The 21,263-nt window shown below is 44.6% G+C and overlaps 1 protein-coding gene across 1 annotated transcript in view; it reads right to left on the minus strand.

Annotated features, from left to right (window-relative positions):
- The window catches only part of OBSCN (obscurin, cytoskeletal calmodulin and titin-interacting RhoGEF), a 153,024-nt gene that overhangs the window by 84,633 nt on the left and 47,128 nt on the right, over positions 1-21,263 (minus strand). Inside the window, exons 16-33 of the mRNA XM_064639721.1 lie at positions 20,963-21,238; positions 19,619-19,885; positions 18,588-18,857; positions 18,062-18,325; positions 16,581-16,847; positions 16,107-16,219; positions 14,993-15,146; positions 13,532-13,693; positions 12,944-13,048; positions 12,013-12,279; positions 11,120-11,389; positions 10,081-10,347; positions 8,344-8,610; positions 7,017-7,283; positions 5,885-6,154; positions 4,929-5,195; positions 3,849-4,115; positions 1,512-1,784 (exon numbers count right to left, since the gene is read on the minus strand). Of these exons, the coding sequence (XP_064495791.1) occupies positions 1,512-1,784; positions 3,849-4,115; positions 4,929-5,195; positions 5,885-6,154; positions 7,017-7,283; positions 8,344-8,610; positions 10,081-10,347; positions 11,120-11,389; positions 12,013-12,279; positions 12,944-13,048; positions 13,532-13,693; positions 14,993-15,146; positions 16,107-16,219; positions 16,581-16,847; positions 18,062-18,325; positions 18,588-18,857; positions 19,619-19,885; positions 20,963-21,238 (4,293 nt within the window). The remainder of the gene's footprint in view (positions 1-1,511; positions 1,785-3,848; positions 4,116-4,928; positions 5,196-5,884; positions 6,155-7,016; positions 7,284-8,343; positions 8,611-10,080; positions 10,348-11,119; positions 11,390-12,012; positions 12,280-12,943; positions 13,049-13,531; positions 13,694-14,992; positions 15,147-16,106; positions 16,220-16,580; positions 16,848-18,061; positions 18,326-18,587; positions 18,858-19,618; positions 19,886-20,962; positions 21,239-21,263) is intronic.

The following is a 21,263-nucleotide window of genomic DNA, read 5'->3' on the forward strand; positions in this document are numbered from 1 at the left end:
TATCAAAGCTGCAGGTCAAGGTTATTGACAAATAATTTGGTGTTTGTGACTATTAAGTCCTTGGGAAGCACCAGTGATGCCACAAATTGTTGTTTAAATACCCATTGACATCTGGGAGAAACTGAGAAGACAAAATTCCTGCTGAGGAACATAAATAAAACCTCTCTCACTTCCCAGTAAACAGCAATAAGACTGAAGCACAATTTTTCTAAGCCTTTTCCCATGGTAGCTGATTAGTTTGAACCTTTTACATGAATGTGGAAAAGTTAATTCTGCATGAATTGAGGTGCAATACAAATTTCTCTCATCTAGAGCAGATCTCAGTAGAACAAGTCCTCTAAAAGTCAAACAGATAGCTCAGATAGGTCATTTAGGGTGTTTCTGTAGCCTCTGGAAGGTGACAGACACCTCCAGAAACCAAATATTTAATTCCAAAATAGGCCAGTGGGACAGAGAAACTCCCTGGAAGTGCTTATCTTTCTACACAGTTTATAGAAGTAACCTAAGGTAGATACCAATAGCTAAATTGGCCACTGTAAATCTCATCCCTCCCAGCTTAGTGCTTTTTAATTCCTAAAAATCCAGTCAATCAGGAGACCAAAGCCTGGTTATGGTACTACAACATTACATATTAGTCTTTTGCAAATAAAACCTTTCATTTTCCTTCAGAAAACAAAACAAACAAAAAAAAAAACCAAAAAACCCAACTCAACCCAACCCAAAAGAACAAAAAAAACCCCCACCAACCACAAACATAATAATCTATTTTCATTTCTGTAGGTTGGAAAAATTTGGGTACCTTTTCAAACTCTGAAAAAAAGAAAAATATTCTTTGAAATAAACGAGGTGGTTGTGAAAAATGAGGCTGTGATCTGACACGGGGGAGACAGTGTGTTTTTTATCTCTGGGCAACAGAAATATTTACATTTCCAGGAAGAAAACTTGTCTCTAATCCCACATTCTTGGGCTGTTTGGCATTCATTTCGTTTCCTTGCCGTAGAAGCAGACTAACACTGCAGTTTTAACTCACTTTAACTTTTCCAGAGAAAACAACCCATTGTCAACAATGCATAGCAGAGAACAACATGCAATGTTGCCTTTCAAACAGCAAAAAACTAAATTTAAAACTTATTGCTTGCACTCGATTTTTTTTTCATTGAATTAACTGATTCCTCCTCATTAATCAGCACCTTATTAGCCCACTCAAGGAAAACTGAACAAGGCCTCCAATCACTGCAGAATAACATTCCCACCTAAGATCCAATAAACACTCCAAGGGTTGTCCAGGATCACAAAGTGTTCATTCTCCAGCTGTAATTTCATTATTTATAAGTATATAAGTAATTCTGTTCTTGAACATAGACAGATAGACATACGATGGGGCTAAATTTGTAGCATTTTTGTCCTTTCTTTTTTATTTTTTATTTTTTTTTCCACCTACCCACGTTAACCCCGCTTATTTCCGCTCGTTATTTTCCTCTCCTGCAGGTTTTTTTTAATGACAGATTTACCTTTCACAACCAAACTGGCAGATGTTTTCTTATCACCAGCTTCAAATGTAATGACCCCCGAGTCCTTCAGTGAGAGCTTTCTCAGCGTTAGCAGGTGATATCCCCCAGGCTGGGACTGGATCTCATTAAGTTCATTGGTATGGAGTGGGGTCTTATCCAAAAACCACTGCACTTTGCTACAGTCTACGGGAGAGATTCTGCACTTGAACGTGGCAGATTCTCCTTCTAACACAGTGACATCTTCCAGGTCTTCTGTTATTAGCACTTTCTGGCCTGAAAGGAACATAGATACATCAATTACTGGAATCTTCTGCTTCTAGCATGAAAAGCCATATGGAAAACTCCCAGGATTTCCCATGTGAGTTTTTTTTTCCAAGAAAGAAATATGTTCATGATACAGAAGGCTGAAACATAATTCCCCTGATACTGAACACAAAACCCACTCAACAGGAAGATAATATATACAGGACACACACACCAAAATAGGATGAAGACAACTTTAAAGCACCAGAAAACATAAAGCAGAACAAGTAGAATGCAGATCTAGTGTTATAAACCTTCTCCTAATTAAACTACCTGGAAAGTTTGAAAGGGTGAGTCTCTGACAGCATTATTGGGCTCTAGACATCACTGAGCAGACAATCCCTCCCATGACAACTTCTGGTTTTTTTCTAGAGCAAATATAACTCCATTTCTATGGGATGGGACCACAGAGCCTCCACCTTCTCTGAGCTCAGTCCAACCATAAACACAGTGGGAAGGGGAGACTGTGTCTGACTGCAGCTTTGGTAAAAAGAAACAAAACCTCTGCCCCAAAAACCTGCCTGTATAAATAGATATACACCTAACTAGAAATAAATATATACGTATAGAAATACATATATATAAAGATAAACCTAACTATAAATATACATAAAATAAGGTTATTGCTGTATACAAAAACACCTGTGATGTTCCTCCTACTGACAAAACTGGTAAAGGGAGGGATTTTTTACTTTTATCTTCTTGGCAGTGAAGTATTTTCTCCACTCAGAAAAGCTGCTGTTAGAAAGCTCACAGTGAGTTCAGGTAGCTCAGAGCCTGGCATTATGAGGGGGATTAAACACATTTCTTTGCTTCTCAACATCTGCTCTAGCAGATGATCAGAGATGGAGGAGTGACTTCACCCCCTTGTCTTTAAAAAACATAACAATTAGCAAGTGGACACTGCCACTGCATCTCCATCTGACTGCTCTGGAATCATTCCTCCTGTTCTCTTTATTGTTTTATCAATTTTCTCTCAAGGGTTTCTCCCATCTGGAGATCTGTGAGGAACAGTAACAACCAGACCTCCCTCCCTCCCTCCCCTCAAACACTGCCCTGCCACCAGCATTGGCCACCACAGCTCATTCACTGCCCAGAGAGCCAAAAAAACCTGCTGTACTGGTGGTGCTCTTCAGGGGGAGGTTGGGTTGTTCCCTTCACCTCTGAGGTGCAGAGGGACACGAAGCACTTAAAGATTCTGGCCATGGAGATGCTCCAAGGGCTGGAGCCCCTCTGCTCTGGAGCCAGGCTGGGAGAGCTGGGGGGGTTCACCTGGAGAACAGAAGGATCCAGGGAGACTGGAGAGCCCCCTGCAGGGCCTGAAGGGGCTCCATGAGAGCTGGGGAGAGGCTTGGGACAAGGGATGGAGGGACAGGATGAGGGGAATGGCTTCCCATTGCCAGAGGGCAGGGATAGATGGGATATTGGGAAGGAATTCCTGGCTGTGAGGGTGGGGAGGCCCTGGCACAGATTGCCCAGAGAAGCTGTGGCTGCCCCATCTCTGGAAGTGTCCAAGGCCAGGTTGGATGGGTCTGGAGCAACCTGGGCTAGTGGAAGGTGTCCCTGCCCATGGCAGGGGGTTGGAATGAGATGATCTTTAAGATCCCTTCCAACCCAAACCATTCTGTGATTCTATGGATCACTATTAACCCGTCACCTCTCAGAAACCACTACTGGGAAGAGGCATCAAGGGATACAAAGAAAAGTCTGGATGCAGAATGATTTTCCCCCCATCTAACAGCAGGCTCTCTGAACCCTGTCCATCGTATGTTCACAGAGGAACACCACCTCCTCCTCACACCAGCATTTTGGGGTTAAATCACACCCAAAACACTCCAGGTGTAATTGCTTCAAGTTGCTTGGCCTGTCCAGCTCCACATCTATATTTTTGCCTACGTATTTCTTACATCATGAGCAAGCCAGAGCCAAAAATCCACGGATCTGCCACCCACATGCAGAGAAACGGGTGTGCCCGTGCATACAATGTTTCCCACGGAGAAATGGGATGTACAGTCACATCCCTCCCATTCGTACCTTGCACGACCAGCTTGGCTCTGGACTGGGCGTCACCAATGTCACAGCTGTAAGTGTCACTGTCACTTTTCTCCAGGTTCTTTATGGTCAGCTGGAGGTCTTGCCCTTTCTGTGTCATCTCATATTTCCTGCCGGCCCTGAGCTCGGCGATGCCTTTCCTCCAGACCACAGAGGATGCAGGTCTCTCGCTCTGGCACGTGAAAACCGCGGTTCCGCTCTCATCGACCTTCAGGTCTGAAAGCTCCTTGACAAAATAATTGGGTTTTTCTGGAAGGAAAAATACAAATCAGAAAAAAAATAAAAAAAATAAAAAATGAGAGAGACAGAGACTGGTTTGTTACCCAAACTAGTCCTGAGCATGCAGGGTGGTCTTGGATTCCCAACTTCCCCCATTTGGAGAATTACAGAATAAAGAATCATAAAAGCATTTAGTTTGAAATAGACTCTTAAGGTCATCAACAGCAACCATTAACTTAACTCTACCAAGTCCACCACTAACCCACGTCCCCAGGTGCCACATCTACACATCTTTTAAATTCCTCCAGGGATTATGACTCCACAATGCTCCTGTTTTAACGTCTGACCTCCTGTTTTAATGCTAATACCCTCCTTTCCACGAAGAAATCTTTCCTAGTATCTAATCTAAGCCTCCTCCGGTGCAACTTGAGGCCATTTCCTCTCATCCTATCAGATGAAATGGATCCAAGAAAATCACCAGGTCAACATCCTGTCACAGGACAGATCAGGTAAAGTATCTCCAGCAAAGCTTAATGCCATTGTCCAGGCACTAGTGAGGTCTCATGTTACAGAACATGCACAGTTTTCATGTCCCATGTTCACAACAGACTAATTAAAATTGCTTTTTCTCTTTGGGTCATTACACAGCACACAAGATTCTTCAGTACCTAAAAAGCTGGTTTTTTCATACCTAATTTTTTTTAAGCTTTTAACCAATAGTGTTTTTTGAAAACTAAAAATTGATCCTGTTTAGGGAGACTGAAGAGAAGAACACCTCCAGCGGGTTGTAGATATTTACCCCAACCTCTGTCCCTGCCAGCCCCTCTTCACTCTTCGACTGACCTTGCACTGTGATCCTGGCTGTTGTTTTGGAGCTCTCTGTCTCACAGGTGTATTCCCCACTGTCCTTGACCGTGGAGTCATGGATGATCAGGATGGCCCGTGTTCCCTCTTGCTGCAAGTCGTATTTTTGGCTTTTTCGGATTGCTTTGCCATCCTTGTACCACCTGATGTTCACATCAGGTTTGGACAGTTCACAGCTCAGGTTGATGTCCTGCCCTGCTTGTGATATTTTATCCTCCAGCTGTTTTGTAACCTCAGTTGGTTTCTCTGGAGAGGAAAAATTAAAAAAAGGACGTTTGAGTGAAAATCATTATCACTATACGGTTGAGGTTTTTGCAATTCAAATTATGGGATCACAGAATGGTTTAGGTTGGAAGGGACCTTAAAGATCATCTTGTTCCACCCCTGCAGGGACACCTTCCACTAGGTCAGGTTGCTCAAAGCCCCTCCCTGGCACAGGTTGCCCAGGGAAGCTGTGGCTGCCCCATCCCTGGAAGTGTCCAAGGCCAGGTTGGATGGGGCTTGGAGCAACCTGGGCTAGTGGAAGGTGTCCCTGCCCATGGCAGGGGGTGGAACTGGATGATCTTTAACGTCCCTTCCAACCTAAACCATTCTGGGATTCTCTGATTCTATGAAAAAGGACTAATTGCAGCTTATGAACTATGTCTGAAAACCACCTATTTCTTCTCTCCATTGACCACCCAGGGACCCTTGGGTGATTATCTATGTGGAAGATAGTCTGGCTTGTAATTACCTGTACACACTACCCAGCGTAGCCAGTTCTCAAATATCTATTAAAAGTTTCAGCCTTCCTCTTGTTTTTGAGGAAAAATCTCCTTTCTTCAAGGCTCACGATGAAGGTTATTATTTACTCGGATCACAACAAGTGCTTGCTGACAAACCCTATGAAAATACGCCCAGGAAATCAACCCCCAGTACCCTTCTGACCTCATTACCTTTCACAGCCAGAGAAGCCTTGGAGGTCAGACCTCGGGCAGTGAACACGACCTCCCCGGCATCGTCGGGAGTCACCCTTTGGATGCTGAGGGTGTATTTCCGACCCGCGTTGGAGGCTTTAAACCTCCCCCCACTCTCCACTTTTCTCCCATTCAGCGTCCAGCTGAAGTCATCGATGCTCTCGTGGGACAAAATGCACTCAAAGGTGCAGTCCTCTCCCAGCTGGATTTCGGTGTTCTTCAGCCGTTTGGTGATGCCGATGTTCAGTTCTGGAGGACGAGAAGCAGGTTAACACACAAGGGAAAAAAGGGTTTATGATAGTTTTGAGTAGTGATGTTTTTTAACTCTTAATAAGAGTGGTTTAGCTGCTGGATTGGCAGGGCAACACTGCATTCCTTACAGGCGTCTGTGACATGGGAAGGATTTCTCGGGTATTATCCACCCAGAATCAGCACAAAGTTACAGAAAAAGGGAAATGTGAATCTCATGGCTCTGCTATGGAAGGACTGAATGAAGAACAGCTCACTCAGTGGGGAAGAATCAGGATTCAATGCGGTACAAAGAAGAAAAGGTGTCAGAAAAGAAGCCTCTGGGATGATGTGCGAGCTTCTTCTCCATGCTTATATGAGAAGTGAAACTTTTGGATTTTTTAACTTGTTACTCCTCGTGTTCAAATCAGACAAACTCGAAATTTTTCTTATTATCAGCGTGAGTTTGGAGGCCACGAACAATTCTTTTTCCTTTAGGCAGACACAAGGATTAGAGGGCAGGATGAACTGCTGGGTTCTTCAATAGACCATGGACTTTGAATTAAAATAAGAAACACAGGCTGCTTGGAGGGGGGTTTGTTGATTTTTTTGTTGTTAGTTGGGATTTTTTTCTGAGAAATCATTCCCTCTTCTGGGAAGATGTCTGCACCTTATGGATGTTCAAGAAGGAAACATTGTCACTATATTCTTGACACTTGATTTTTCACAGAAACACCAGAGATGCTTAAATCAACGAGTAACAGGGATTGTTCAAACATTGCAATGTTATGTGAGGATTAGGCAGGAGAAGATGTGAGACCAAATTACCAGTCCCACCCATATTTCCAGCACCCCTTGACTGGCCATTGTCCACAATACTTACCCTGAACGCTGACCTTTGACTTGGCAACATCAGTGCCAATGTCACAGGTGTATAAACCTGCATCTGTCTTTTCAAGGTCATGGATAAGGAGGCACAGGGTCTTCCCAGACTGTATCTCCTCGTACTTGTTACTAGAAGGGATCTTCACACCATCCTTTTTCCAAACAGGTTTGACCTTCTCTTTGGAGACTTCGCATTCCAGTTTAATCACACCTCGCTCCTCACCAAAAACGTCATCCAAGGCTTTCATGAAGACAGCAGGTTTCTCTGAAGGTTAAACAGGAAAAACAGAGAACAACCAGGATATCTAAGCTGAAACACTTTCAGTCGTTGTCAAATATTGAAAGACAGATTAAGTAATGGCAATGCTGCTGACACCAAAGCAGAACCTGAGTCAGTGTCATCCACCAGCACCCCCGAGTCCTTCTGGGCAGGGCTGCTCTCAATCCCTTCATTCCACAGCCTGGGTTCACACAGAGGCTGCTCTGGCTCAGGTGCAGCATTTTGCACGTGGTCTTGTTGAACCCCCAGAGGTTCACACGGGCCCATTCTCGAGCTTGGCCAGGTCCCTGTGGATGGTATCCCAACCCCACTACTCATCTTGGTGTCAAACTTGATGAGGCTGCACAAGAACATGTTAAACCACAGAAACTCAGCTGTGTGACTGAACTTTAAGACATATGAAGGACAGCAGCAAACTGTCTTATCTTTGCTGATTCAGTTCAGCTCCAGAAATGATGTGTTAAAAGGCAGAGAATCAGAGAATACCCTGAGTTGGAAGGCACCCACAAGGATCATTGAGTCCAACTCCTGGCCCTGCACAGGATACTTCAACAATTCCACCATGTGCCTGAGGCCATTGTCCAAATGCTTCTTGAACTCAGACAGGCTTGGGGCTGTGACCACTGCCCTGGGGAGCCTGTTCCAGTGCTCAGCCACCCTCTGGGTGAAAAACTTCCTCCTGATATCCAGCCTAAACCTCCCCCAACTCACCATGCCCTACCCTTGGGGGTACACCAAACCTCAGGTCCCTGCAGCCGTAAATCTTTGGAAACAACAATTTATCAACTATATAGTATTGAAGAGACCTACAAGTACAGAAGATATGATAAAGATCTATGGAAAATTTTGGCAGGACATCAAAACAATTTTCCTTAGAAAAATCACCAACCACAAGAGAAATTCACACCGGAAGAAAACCCCTCCATGCCTTTCACTCAGCCCTGGAGGGACGAAGCTTTTAAGCAGGATTGCTGCGTGGATATGGCAAATAATATCTCACTGGCATCTCTTATTTGCATTCGGGAGGAATGTGATCACGACCCACCTATGACCTTCAGCCTCACGCTCTCTGACACCTTGTCTGACTTCATTGTCACCGTGCCAGCGTCCTCAGGCTTCACCTGCTTCATGGTCAGCGTGTAGACCTTGCCAACGTTCTTGATGTCGTTGAAGTTGTTGGTGTAGAGGAGGGTGCCGTTGAGGAACCACTCCACGTCCTCGTCGTCGTGGGACAGCTCGCAGGAGAACACGGCAGAGCTGTCTTCCTCAATTTCCACGTCCTGCAGGTGTTTGAGGACTTCCACGTTCCGGGCTGCGGGAGACCAAGGGGCACCATCACCACCATTATCATAAATCAGCTGTTACCACTGACAATTTCATACTGTTTAGGGTTTATCAGATGATTTAGTCTGGTCTCCTTCACACCGTGGATCACCTAATTTCATCTGCTTGGTTCTGCATTTGCTCCAACAAAAAAAAAAAAATCCATTAAAAAGACTATATTGTCTAGAACCTTCAGTTCTCTTTTTATACATAAATCAGGTTTGTTTTTTTTTTCCTTTCCCTTTTTAATTTAAAAATAAGTCATTCTTTCTAAAATGATGTTACAGAGATGTCTAAGTATCCCACAGAGCTCCAACCCCTGAGTTCTAGTCACTGCACACATACAAACATGTTATGATCAAATTGTCCTTGACTCTCTTCCAGTGAAACTGTGACACAGGACATGATGAAGGCAATGATTTTGGCCACAAAGGAAAAGTACAAAGAGATTAAGCAGCTTGCTCAGGTTTAAGAAGCAACAAGTTTGATTCTTTTCTTTCCCAGTCCTTGGCCAGAGGTTTCTCTTTTGCAGTTTCTCCGCTCAGGGAATGCTGTTTCTCAAGGATTAGACAACTCAGAGAAGGGGTTTGGAGTATTAAATAATTCTGTTGTTCAGATAGAATAGAACCATAAAATCATCAGGGTTGGAAAAGACCTGTAAGATCATCAAGTCCAACTGTTAATTCAGCACTGCCAAGGCCACCACTAAACCGTGTCCCCAGGTGTCACATCTTTTAAATGCCTCCAGGGACAGTGACTCCACCACTGCCCTGGGAAGCCCATTTCAGTGTTTGACAACACATTCAGTGAAGAACCTCTGCAAGGCCAAACTGCAAACAAGAGGTGCTCCCTGGGCTTTTAGAAATGATTCTGTGGCTCATCAACAAGTCTTGCCGAAAGCAGTGAACAGCTTTTCTTAGTTTCACCAGAGGGGAAGAACTGGCTAAACACAGTTCTACGCCCAGATGAGGGAGGAGAACGTCATTATGAATAACAAATATATGCAGATATAAAATAGCAGCTATAAAATGTATCTGTTGCAGATATAAAAATGTATAGCAAATACAAAAGCTGACACAGTGGTCAGGAAATGAAAACCACAGCCAAGACCACCAGAATCAACGGCCTGTAGCAGTTTAACATAAAGAACATTTTTTTGTTAGAAGCACCAGAGGTCTAATTCCTCTGATGAAATAGAAAATAATGTGCCTTGACAAACACTAATTTCTACCTTACCCAGCTGGCACTTTTCCATGTGCATCACCTACTTCATGGTAAGGGCTGGATTTCAGTATCATGGAATGTCTACATTTATATAGAATTATAAGACATTGTATTTATATAGAATTATAAGATAAACGTGGGAATCCACTTCTCCTCAAGAAGAGGAACCCAGAGTGAAACAGTGAGCCCTGAAGACATGCAACAGGCAAGCCCTGCTGCTGGAAACCTCTCGTACCTTCGACGGTGAGCGTGGCTCTGGTCTCTGCGTTCCCAGCCCGGCACTTGTACATTCCGGCATCTTCAGGCTTCACCTTCAAGATCTTGAGCTCTGCTGAGTATTGCTCCCGCTTGATCTTGTACTTCTCAGAGGGCTCGATGAGCACGTGGTCCTTGAACCACTTCACAATCTTTGGAGAGGGCCTGAAGTCACAGGACAGGACGGCCGAGTGTTTCTCCAGGACGGTCTTGTCCTCCAGCTTCCTGGTGATCTGTATGTGGTAATCTGCAGGGTTGGGAAAGAACAAAGGATCAATCTGGAGAAAAAGGAGGTTTTTAATCTGTATTTCATGCTGATTAATCTCATGTATGATGTTCACAAGTGTTTTACAAACCGCTCAAGTGTCTCATAGAGCTGATGTGCTTTGAAGCTACATCATCACGGTGATCTATAGATCCCACAAATTTCATTCTATAAGATAATATCACACATTAACCACCAAATTCATGGTCCAATTCTGGTTCAGTGCCCACAGAATTGCTCTATAATTGAAGTTTTTACTCAAGTAAGAGCAAATTAAAGACAAAACAAGGACTTCAGGATGTGATTGGACATATTTGCCACGGTGACAGTGGAGGATAAAAAGCCTTGAAGCTTTGTCTTGGATCAAGTCAATGACAACATGAATTAAGTAAATGAGCTATCAAACTTGTCTAGTTCAGAAATGGGACAAAATAAACTCTCCTGGCAAATTTCATCTGTTTTGTCCTCTTTGGTAAAGTCAAGAGGACAAAAATAAATCCCAAACCAGTTTTAGCGTGATGGATTTTAATATCAGGTTTGAATACCAAGGACACCAAAGTCATTTAATCAGATCCCTTCCTAAGACATTGCTGGCTCATTTAGGGCATCCAACATTGTTCCCAGCAAATTACAATTGGGAACTAAGCAGATCTTCCAGGTACCCACACATTTCCAAGAACCCAGTGGATACTGCACATTAGACAGCACGTATGACAAATTGCTTTCTAATTCAAGTCAGGACATGTCACAATACCTCTGACAAGCAGGTTTGCTGTGGATTTTGATTTGCCAATGGAGAACTGGATGGTTCCTGTCATATCAGCACTTGTTTTCACTATTGTCAGCCTGTGGATGGTGCCTTCCTGCTGCATGATGAAGTTTCTGCCAGGCTGTAAAGTTTCTCCACGTAGAAACCACTTGGCGGGTTTCACGGATGGAATGGATGTCTCACATTCAAAATTGGCTTCTTCAGGCTCAGTCACATCCTCATCACACAACTCCTTCACGATATTAATGGCTTGCTCTGCATGGAACGAGAGAGCAGGGATTCAGGAGTCATGAAAACTTTTCCATTATCAACCTGAACACTGACGCCTCTTCAACACTGAACTTATTATCCCAAAAGGCCTTAAAATATCCTTTTATATGTATAAAACCAGCTATATATATATATATTTACATAAAAACAACTATATCTACCTGGTCACAGGTCAGACAGTGAGATTGCAACCACACTGCCTCAAGAATCCATACCTCCTGATTCCCAGCCCTGTTTCTAAAGCCACCTTTCTATCCTGGTGTCAAACTTGTGGCACTACAAAATGCAAAAAAAAAAAAAAAAAAGGTTCATTGAAATGCAGATGTCGATACAAGGAACTGCATCGTTCTTCTGAAAAAACAGCTTCCTGCAATACGCTTGACAAGCTTCTCTGGAACAGGAATTTCATCACTTTCCTTAGGAGAATATACCATATATTAATTTTTCAGGATGTTCCTGCGCTGATAATCCTAGAAGGGTTCAATACCAATGGACTTAATAATAAATCAACATTGAATTAAAAACACTTTCTTTCCGTGGTATCGTGTTTCCGAACACAAAGACGATCGGCCAATCCTCCTTGCAGGGGCGAAGAGAGGGTTCTCTACCTTCAACAAAGAAGTTAGCACTGCTTTTGTCATCAAAGGCATCACAGGTGTAGGTGTCCTCATCCTCGTAGTCGGCGTCATTGATGATGAGTTTCCTGTAGACGCCTTCGCTCACGATCTCGTATTTGTCGCTGGGGTGAATTTCCACGTCCCGTTTGAACCACCGGACCTTGGCGTTGGCACGGGACACTTGGCACTCCAGGAACCCCCGGTGCTTCTCGAGGGCGATCTTGTCTCTCAGAGGCTTCACTATTTTTACAGGCAGCTCTAAAAAAAGAGGTAAAAAAAAAAAAATGGAGTTATCGGCACAGTTTCCAATTAAAAACTCATTAGGAATATTTCTTTTGTGGGCAGTTATTTGGCAGGGATCCCCAGTATGTTCAGCACTCAACTAACACACAGTAAGTAAAGAGCTGATTAAAGGGAAGTTTTTCCTCCCTATTTTACCACTTGAGTGGCTGAACTGCAGAGATAAAGGTAATTTCCTCAACACTACACAGCAGTGCTGTGGCAAAGCCAGGGACTGATCTCCTATTTACTGAGCTCCTCATCAGTGGGTTAATTCAAATGTCTTCCTTCTCTCTCCCTCTCTTCCCACATTGTTTTAGTTAAACACTCACAAAAAATACTGTTTTCTATTATAACATACACAAGAAAGTGAAAATGTAGGAGAGAAAAGCAACAGCTTTTTGTCCCTTGAATTTCTCGCACAACTTTTAATGTCTAAAAGGTACAAAACCAGCCTTCTGAGAAAATGAACTCTTATTTAGCCGAAGTAAATTCCCAGGCTGATATCTGATGGGCAGTAAGGTAGGCAGGAGTTTTTCCTTCCCTGGGAGCTGCAGGTGTTGTTTAGCTTTCTTCACGGGGAGGTTGGTTGGTTTGTAACGTGAGAGAGCACGAGCAGCACTGGCACGAAAATCGCGATTACCTTTCACGGTCAGCTGAGCGTGAGATTCTGCCTTTTCTGCCACAAATTTGATCTCTGCCGCATCCTCCACCTGGACACGGGCGTAGGTCAGCGAGTAGGTCTTCCCTGAATACAGACACACAACCAGACACTGCTCAGCTTCCCTGGAGCAAACAGCTTCACCCTCCGAGGAGATCTGCCGGGCTGAGCATCCCCCATCTGGTCTGAGCTCAGCACCACCTGCTCTCACGGCTGCAGGGCCAACCATTCCCCCGTGTCCCCATACCAGAGGATAACTCAAGCTCAACTCCTCCAAAGGCTGACTTAACATGACCCTCACATCATTGAGAAAGTGCCTGAAGCAGAAGAATCCCACCCACTGTCCGATGATATGAATTCCTACCCACTGCTGTCATTTGGGATGACACCAAATCTGCCTTGTTTAAATTCCCAACCACAACACTATCCCAGCACAGCTGCAGCCCCAAAACCAAAGCAGGACCCTCTGTTGAACCTTCTTAACCTGATTTTGGAGGTCACACCCTTTTTTCTAGTCTCCCATCCCAACACACCCCCACTTGAGAAGGAGATCCCTCTTTTCCCTCCTACCATCCTGTCGCATTTTGATATTGTCTGAAGTCTTCAGCTTGTTGTCGTTTTTGTACCACTGGGTTTCGACCTCATCATGTGAAATCTCACAGACAAAGGATGCACTCTCATATTCATTCACTTCCACATCTTCCAGTGGCTTTACAATCTTGATATCTCGGGCTGTGAAACCAATGAGAGAAATATTTATTTGGGTTTCTCCATACCTGAGGGTGGGGTGTTTACCTTCTGCATAACTGCATGTTAAAAAATGGGATTGTGTTTTGTTCTAGTCCAGCCTCCCTTCCTGGGGAGTTCTCACCTCAAGAAAGTGAATATATTTTATGTTTGAACTGGCAGGTAGAATTACCAGCTCACTGTAAAAGGATTTTGTGAGTGCTGGAACTTCATACAGCTTTTAAAAGAAGTTAAACGTATTAATGCAAGAAAATCTGCCAGGGAAAAACTAAACAGAAGCCTACAGTTTTGAGGGTCACTATAAATCTGTCTCATTCATGTGCTCCTCTTCATGCTCTCCTGTTCCACCTAGGAAAAGCCTTTTCTGCAGAGTGTTCTGAACTCAGTATAATCCTCTTTGCAGCTCGGCACTCATTTTATCAGAACTGATCCGTACTTCTGTGCTATTGCAGCCCTTTCCTTTTGAAAGGGAAGGCCTTGATACCCCTTGGATCAGCCTCAGGAGCAGAGAAATGCAAACAACAACCCTTCCCAACCACAAAATCAGGTAGAAAAGGGGGAGCTCAACAGAGCAAGGAAACAGGGCATACGTTTGAGAAGATATTGCTAAACCCAAACGGCCACATGAGGACAGCAGCTAGTAAGCAATAAGAAGGATGCTCTATCTTTCAGCAAGGTCTGTTTTTCAGATGTCCCTCTGGGAAATAACCTCTGCCAGGGCACAGTAAACCTGTCTGTTGAGTAACTTGCCCTCAGCACCAGCTTATCTCTGGTGTTTCAGAGCCTGGTGACCAAATACTCCTGGTGCTTGAGCAGCTGCTTGGTGCATAAAGGAGAGGTGCAGGCAGAAAAAATATACATCTCTTTAGCATTTACAACCTAAAAATTAGGGCACCTCTTTAGCTCATACCCAAAGTTTGTCCAGTCCCTGTTCAGGCAAAGTCCCTCCGTGACAATGGCAGAAATTAAACCAAACCACATCAGCACCAGCCATTGAATCCCTGCTTTGTGCCAGGCTGTCCAGGATTTGTTAATGTGTCAATCCAGAAACACCACTGAAATTCCAGAGAATAGAAATAACTAAAGATAAATGGAAAACTAAATATTTTTTTTACTGGAATGATAGAGCAAGCACAGAAGAGCTCTGCCAGCACTTTCTCACTGGGAAGAGAAACTTAACCAAAATGGGCAATTGTGAAATACATAAACTGTCCACAAAGAATTTCTCGCTGTGTGGCCAAAAATACTGCAGTAAATGTAATTTCCTACTTCAGCCAAACATACCATGAACCTTTAGAGTAGCTGATGTCTTGTCTTCAGCTGCTTGACAGCTGTAGGTTCCCTGGTCTTCATATTCACACTTGTGAATAATGAGGCTTCTCTTATTTCCCTGGGAAACAAACCCCACGTTTTGACTTTGACGGATCTCCTTCCCATCCTAGAAGGGGAAAAGGCCAAACCAGATCACCATCAACCTCTTGTACATCTGCAGTGAGCAAAACAGACATTCAGAGCTGTGCTTTGTTCACCTGCCTCGTTGGACTTAATGGAACATGCGGTGAAACATCAGCATGGCCAAAAGCTTTCAACAAGTTGGAGTGGCTGAAGAACTCACACAACTTTTTGATGGTCTCAGACACCTATTTGAAGGCTTAAAACACTGCACAGGGTTTGGCAGTAAGCCCCTTCAGACACAAATGATCTTAAACTAAAAGAGGGTAGATCTAGACTAGATATAAGAGAGAAGTTTTTTACAATGAGGGTGGTGAGGCACCAGAGAGGTGGTGGATGTCCCATTCGTCAAGGTCGGGTTGAACAGGGCTCTGAGCAACCTGATCTGGCTGAACATGTCCCTGTTCATTGCAGGGGGGTTGAAACTAGGTGACCTTTAAGGATCCCTTCCAACCCAAACTGTTCTGTGATTCTATGATTATCTTGAAGAATTGTTGTTATCCCAAATTAAGGAAAGTATCAGCTGAGCCCGAGGAAGGTACATGAAATGCAAGAGCTGATCCACAACATGTCAAGGGAAAGGGAACTGGACTTTCACTGACAAAGGAAATTGAGGCTTCCCTTCAACCACAGTTACAAAAGACCTTATAAATGCTGGGTGAGAACTGCTAGGGATGAAGTAAAGCACAAAACTGCATTGTTATAACAGCAGCACTCACATTTTGTACAGGAATAAAGAAGTTTAACTTTAAAAGCCAAAAAACATACCCAGTAAATAAAAAACAGTGGTAAAGTGGGAGAGTAAATCAACATAAGGACAAGAGGGCAATGCCAAGAGCTGTATTGCCAAGGCTCAGATTCACATCCCCTGGAAGTCAAAATAAAGGCTCTCATTCCCTTCTAGAGAAGTAGGGAATTAAAATACCACTATCCATTAACACCGTACCTTGAACCACTTCACATTCACGTTGGGCCTGGACAGCTCACACTCAAATGTGGCCTTGAGTTTCTGAGTCACACTGACATCCACCAGAGGTTTGCTAATTCTCACAGGCAATTCTGAGAAAAAAAACAAAACACAAAACAACAAAGAGCAGGTCCAATGAGTGGGGAATGAGGTTTGCAGGAGGATGTCTGACACGAGCACTAATGGGTAGGCAAGGCCTGGCTTCCATGGTTAATAAAACCCATGACAACAGGATCATCACGTTTTGGGCACTTTATCACGTGTTGTTCTGTGGAAAGTGATGCTACAATAATGCTGATGATATAAGGGTATTTTACTGGTGGTGGTCCAGTGCTTAACACCCCTTGCAGTTACAAGGACGGCTGGTTGACCTCTTCGAGTTTGCTCTCCAGGTCAGGAGAAGAACAACCATGTCCACCCCAAGCAGAGTCTGAGCCTTTTGGGTCAGTGTACCTGTCACAGTGAGTCTCCCTGATGAATTGATGCCTTCTGCCTTGAAGGAGATGACCCCTGCATCCTCAAGGGCCACCGAGGAAAGAGTCAGTGAGTGTTTCTTGCCCAGGACGCCAAAGCTGACGTTGGGTGCGGGTTTGAGCCGAACTCCATCCCTCTGCCAGGTCCCTTCCACGTCCTCATGTGACACCTCCACCTCGAAGGTGACAGTGCCTTTCTCAGCAACTTCCAGGGGCTGAAGGCCTTTCACCAGCTTGATCTGCCTCACTGGAAAACACAGTGAAAAAATTGGAGATCTCACAACTGACAGCTGTGAAATATCCCAAGGATTTCCAAAATGGCTTATTTCCCCATTCCCCATGCAGGTGCTTGCCAATTAATTGGTATCTGCCAATTAAACAACCATTTTTACAGGAAATACAACCTGCCCACGACCACACATGGCTGCTATTTTTAAAATGGATGTTTTCAGCTGGTTGACAAACAGGTCAACCAAATATCACAGAAAAAGGGCAATCTGGTCCATTTCCTATCAAGGTCCACCAGGTTTAGTAAAAAAAGAAAAAAAAAACAACCAATAAAATTAATGCACTACAATATTGTGCAGTTCTCCAACTAGGATAAAACAATGGAAAGAAGTAGCAGGGGGAGAGAAAAGCCTTTAGTAAAAGGAAAAAAAATTTGTGACATGGTGCAAAGTGTGCTGACACCTCACAGCTTGGGGGGGAGTAAAGCACCTGTGGTTTACCTGTTCTTATGACAAGATATCCATGTCCTATCAGCCAGTAAAATGGATTTAGTATTTAAACTTGTTTCACCACTAGAAGTAATTAAGTTGCCAATTAAAAACAAAAAAAACAAAACAAAACAAAACCACCAACCAAACAAAAAAAACAACAACCAACCAAACAAAACCAAACCACTAAAAACATCAATTAAAAAAAAACCCTAAACCCCCAACCCAACCCTCTAAAAAGCCATGAATTATTTACAAGAACCTTATATTCTCAAAGGGTCTCCTGGGAATATTTCAACCTTCCTAATGCATGTTTAGCAGAGATAATCCAATAATTTGTTTTTCTGACCCTGACCGAACATAAAGAGACATTCTGAAAGAGGTCACTTGCAGAGGAAAATTTAGACAATGAATGGCTGAAGAGGGAATGGTTTGCTAAAAAAAAAAAACATACAAAGGAAAAACATAGAGGCCACTAGAGTGGGAAATTTCAGAGGAAGGAGAAGAATGGGTAAGAAGTTTGGTGGTCAACAGAATGACTGAAAGCTGGTGGGATGAGATGCAGGCCAGAGCAGTCAGCCAGACATTCTCTGTTTGCTGCCCTTTCTTTCACCTCCACTTGGTCATTTGGCTGTTGGCCAAGCACATGGTTGTGTCCCTCTGTCTCCATGATAATGGCAGAGACCAGAATCCACCTCCAAACCCTGTCCAGGGTATTTATAGAACTGGAGATCACTGAACTTACTTTCCACGTTGATCTTGGCTTGGGTCTTGTCATCAGGGCTCTCACAGCAGTAGAAGCCCCTGTCTGCAAAGGAGATGTCCTTCACCACCAAGGTGTGCTTTGTTCCCTCAGCTTTGATCTCTATCTTGTCACTGGGCTTCAGCACGATGCTGTTCCTCATCCACTTCACCTCTGCAGGCTTGGTCAGCTCCACCTCCAAGGTCACTGTCTCCCTCTCTTCAACTGTTTTGGGCTCCAGTTTCTTCTTGAACGAGATTGAGGCCTCTGCCAAAGGAGAAGAAATTTTAGCAAGAAAGTAGATAATCCAGAAAACAGGTTTTCAGAGGAAAATTAGGACGGTGGCTCATATATCTCCAGTCCCAAAGTGTTCTGAGCATTCCTATTCAACGATGCAAAGGCAGAATTTCCCTACTACACATTATTATAAAATAATCATCATCATAGAATGGTTTGGGTTGGGAAGGATCATCTAGTTCCAACCCCGTGGGCAGGGCAGCCTGTAAAAAGGGGCATTACCACCTCTCACCTCGGACTCTGAGGTTGGCTGTGCTCTCCACACCCTCAGCACTGGCGCAGATTTCAGCTGCATCTTCCAGTGTCAGGTCAGTGATGGTGAGGCTGTGGTTGGTGTCCTTCTGGGAGATCACATACTTCTTGCTGGCTTCAATCTTGACGCCGTTCCTGAGCCAAGTGACCACGGCGTCGCTGGGAGAGACGGTGCACTTGAACACGGCCTCTTTTCCTTCCTCAGACACCACGCTGTTGAGGCTGGTGACGAATTTCACCACTCTGGGAGCTGATGGATAGGAATAAAACACTTAGAGCATGTCTTTCAGGCGTGGCATGAGCACCTTCAAAGAGCCAAAACCTTTGATTTTATTGGAATTATTAATATTTCACAGAATATGCTGGGCTGGAAGGAACCCACAAGGAGCACCCAGTCCAGCTCCTGGTCTTGCACAGGACCGACCCCAAGAGTCACATCCCATGCCCCAGAAGATCATCCAGAAGCTCCTTGAGCTCTGTCAGCCTTGGTGCTGTGCCCACTATCCTGGGGAGTCTGTTCAGTGCCCAACCACCCTCTGGAAGAAGAACCTTTTCCTAATATTCAACCTAACTCTGCCCTGACACAGCTCCAGGCCACTCCCCTCGGGTTCTGCCACTGGTCACCTTCATTACTCACTGTGAGTGCTCACAACAATGGGTCATCACTGGATGTTTCTCATGTCTGAGTAAGTTTTGTACATAAAGAGGCCAGAAGCCAGAGGCAAACAAAGAGGGGGGGGAAAAACCCATCTTAGATTTGGGATACTGAATTCCAGCCTCAAATGCAACGTCAAGGTCAATATTAAGAGACCTGAGCTCCACAGGTCTCAAAATCATTATGTTTTCCACAAATAGAGGTTCCAGTGACACTGAGAGGAAAAGGGAGGTTTGTATTTTGCTCTCAACACATGAGACAACACAGACACATGAACAAACTCAGCTTTGCAGAGCTGTAATGGCTGAGGACAGAACCCAAGGATCCCTCCCACACTGTCACCACTAGACATGCACCTTTGGGGGTGATGGCAATGCTGCTCTTGTCGTCTCTGGACTCACAGGAATACTCCCCCTCATCCTCAGCCCGGATCCCTGTTATTGTCAGGGTCCGTTTGACCCCCTCCTCGTGAACCTGGAAACGTTTGCTGGGCTTGATCTCGACTCCGTTCCTGCGCCAGGTCACCTTCCCCCGGGGGTGGCTCAGCTCACAGCTCAGGGAGACACTGCCCCCAATCTCGGCCTTGACAGCTTCCAGCTTCTTGGCGAACTTCACCGGGATTTCTGGGGCCCAGAAGAAGGGAGAGTGTTGAGAAAGGAAAATATATGAAACTTTGTTTGAAGTAACTGGTTCTGGACAACTTTGGAAACAAACAATCAAACAAACGAACTTGCCCTAGGAAATATTTGGGGATCAAAGACAGAAACAAATCAGGAAAGTGGGAATTCAGTGAGATTCCTCTGGTATTTTCATATCACCATTGTTCTATAAAGCAAGAACAATGTCTTCAAACATGGTTGGGTATTGCCTTCCTTTCTTTCTGTTACCTGATGAGACCATGTGGTGTTTTTACAGCAGACCCTGCTTTTCCTGACTAAATGCTAAAATCTGTATGGATACATAAGCCCCAGCCACCTTTGTCTCTTCTGTCACTGCAGACACAGCCAGTGGTGTTGGAGAAATCCAGGGTGTGATTTCTCTCATCCCAAAGAGACATTTCAAGAGGTTGGAAGCATCATGACCCATCAGCAACCTCCCCTCTGCAATGACTCCTCAGGGAGCTGAGGGAGTGCATCTCAGCTCCAGACATCTCCAAGGGGAAGTGTCTGAAGAGAAAGGAGCAGGACTGTGCTCTGGAACGTCACCCCTCTCATCTCCATCTGTGGACCAGCTCTACTTCATCCTGCTTGCCAATTTACAGCCTTGAGTAGGGAACAACATCCCAGGTGCTCCATCCCATGAATTGAGGAGGATTCAGTTCAGGTCCTGTTTCCCTCTGTGACTAAATCATCGACTTTTTCCTCACACAACATCCCTCTACAGCCTCACCAGCTTTTCCTGTGAGCACAGAGGGGAAGAGCTGAGTCTCTGCCATGTCCCAGGGTTAAGAGGAGACAGAAAGAGAAGGGGAGTAGACATCAAGAAAAGCTTCCTTGTCCCCAACAGGTCAGCAAAGGACAAAAAGTGGGCATTTTGAAACAGGAGATCCTTGCTGGCCCGTGCTGGGGCATCCACAGAGGGTGCAACAAGCCCTGAGGTTGGAACAGCTTTAGGGATAGTTTGGGCTTCACCTCCATCCCACCATGAGAGAAGTGTCACTGTTGGGTCGGGGCACGACCCGTGCTCTGCTCTCTGCTCACCTTTCACCTGCACTTTGAACTCCTGCTTGTCATTCCTGGTCTGGCAGGTGTAGACAGCAGTGTCTGTGCTCTCAGCCAGGTTCACCACCAGGGTCCTGGATGCCCCCTCACTCTTGATCACACATTTCTTGCTCGCCTTGATTTCTGTCCCGTCCTTGAGCCACTTCACTGCAGCAGTTTCAGGCGTCACTGAGGTTGTCAGTGTGATGCTCTCATGTTCTTGAACAACGAGGGGTTCTTTCTGGACAACTTTCTTTTCAAATTTAGCCTCTGGTTCTAGGAAAGACATTGAAACAGGAAA

Source organism: Pseudopipra pipra, chromosome 1 (genome assembly GCF_036250125.1).
Source record: "Pseudopipra pipra isolate bDixPip1 chromosome 1, bDixPip1.hap1, whole genome shotgun sequence".
Taxonomy (NCBI): domain Eukaryota; kingdom Metazoa; phylum Chordata; class Aves; order Passeriformes; family Pipridae; genus Pseudopipra; species Pseudopipra pipra.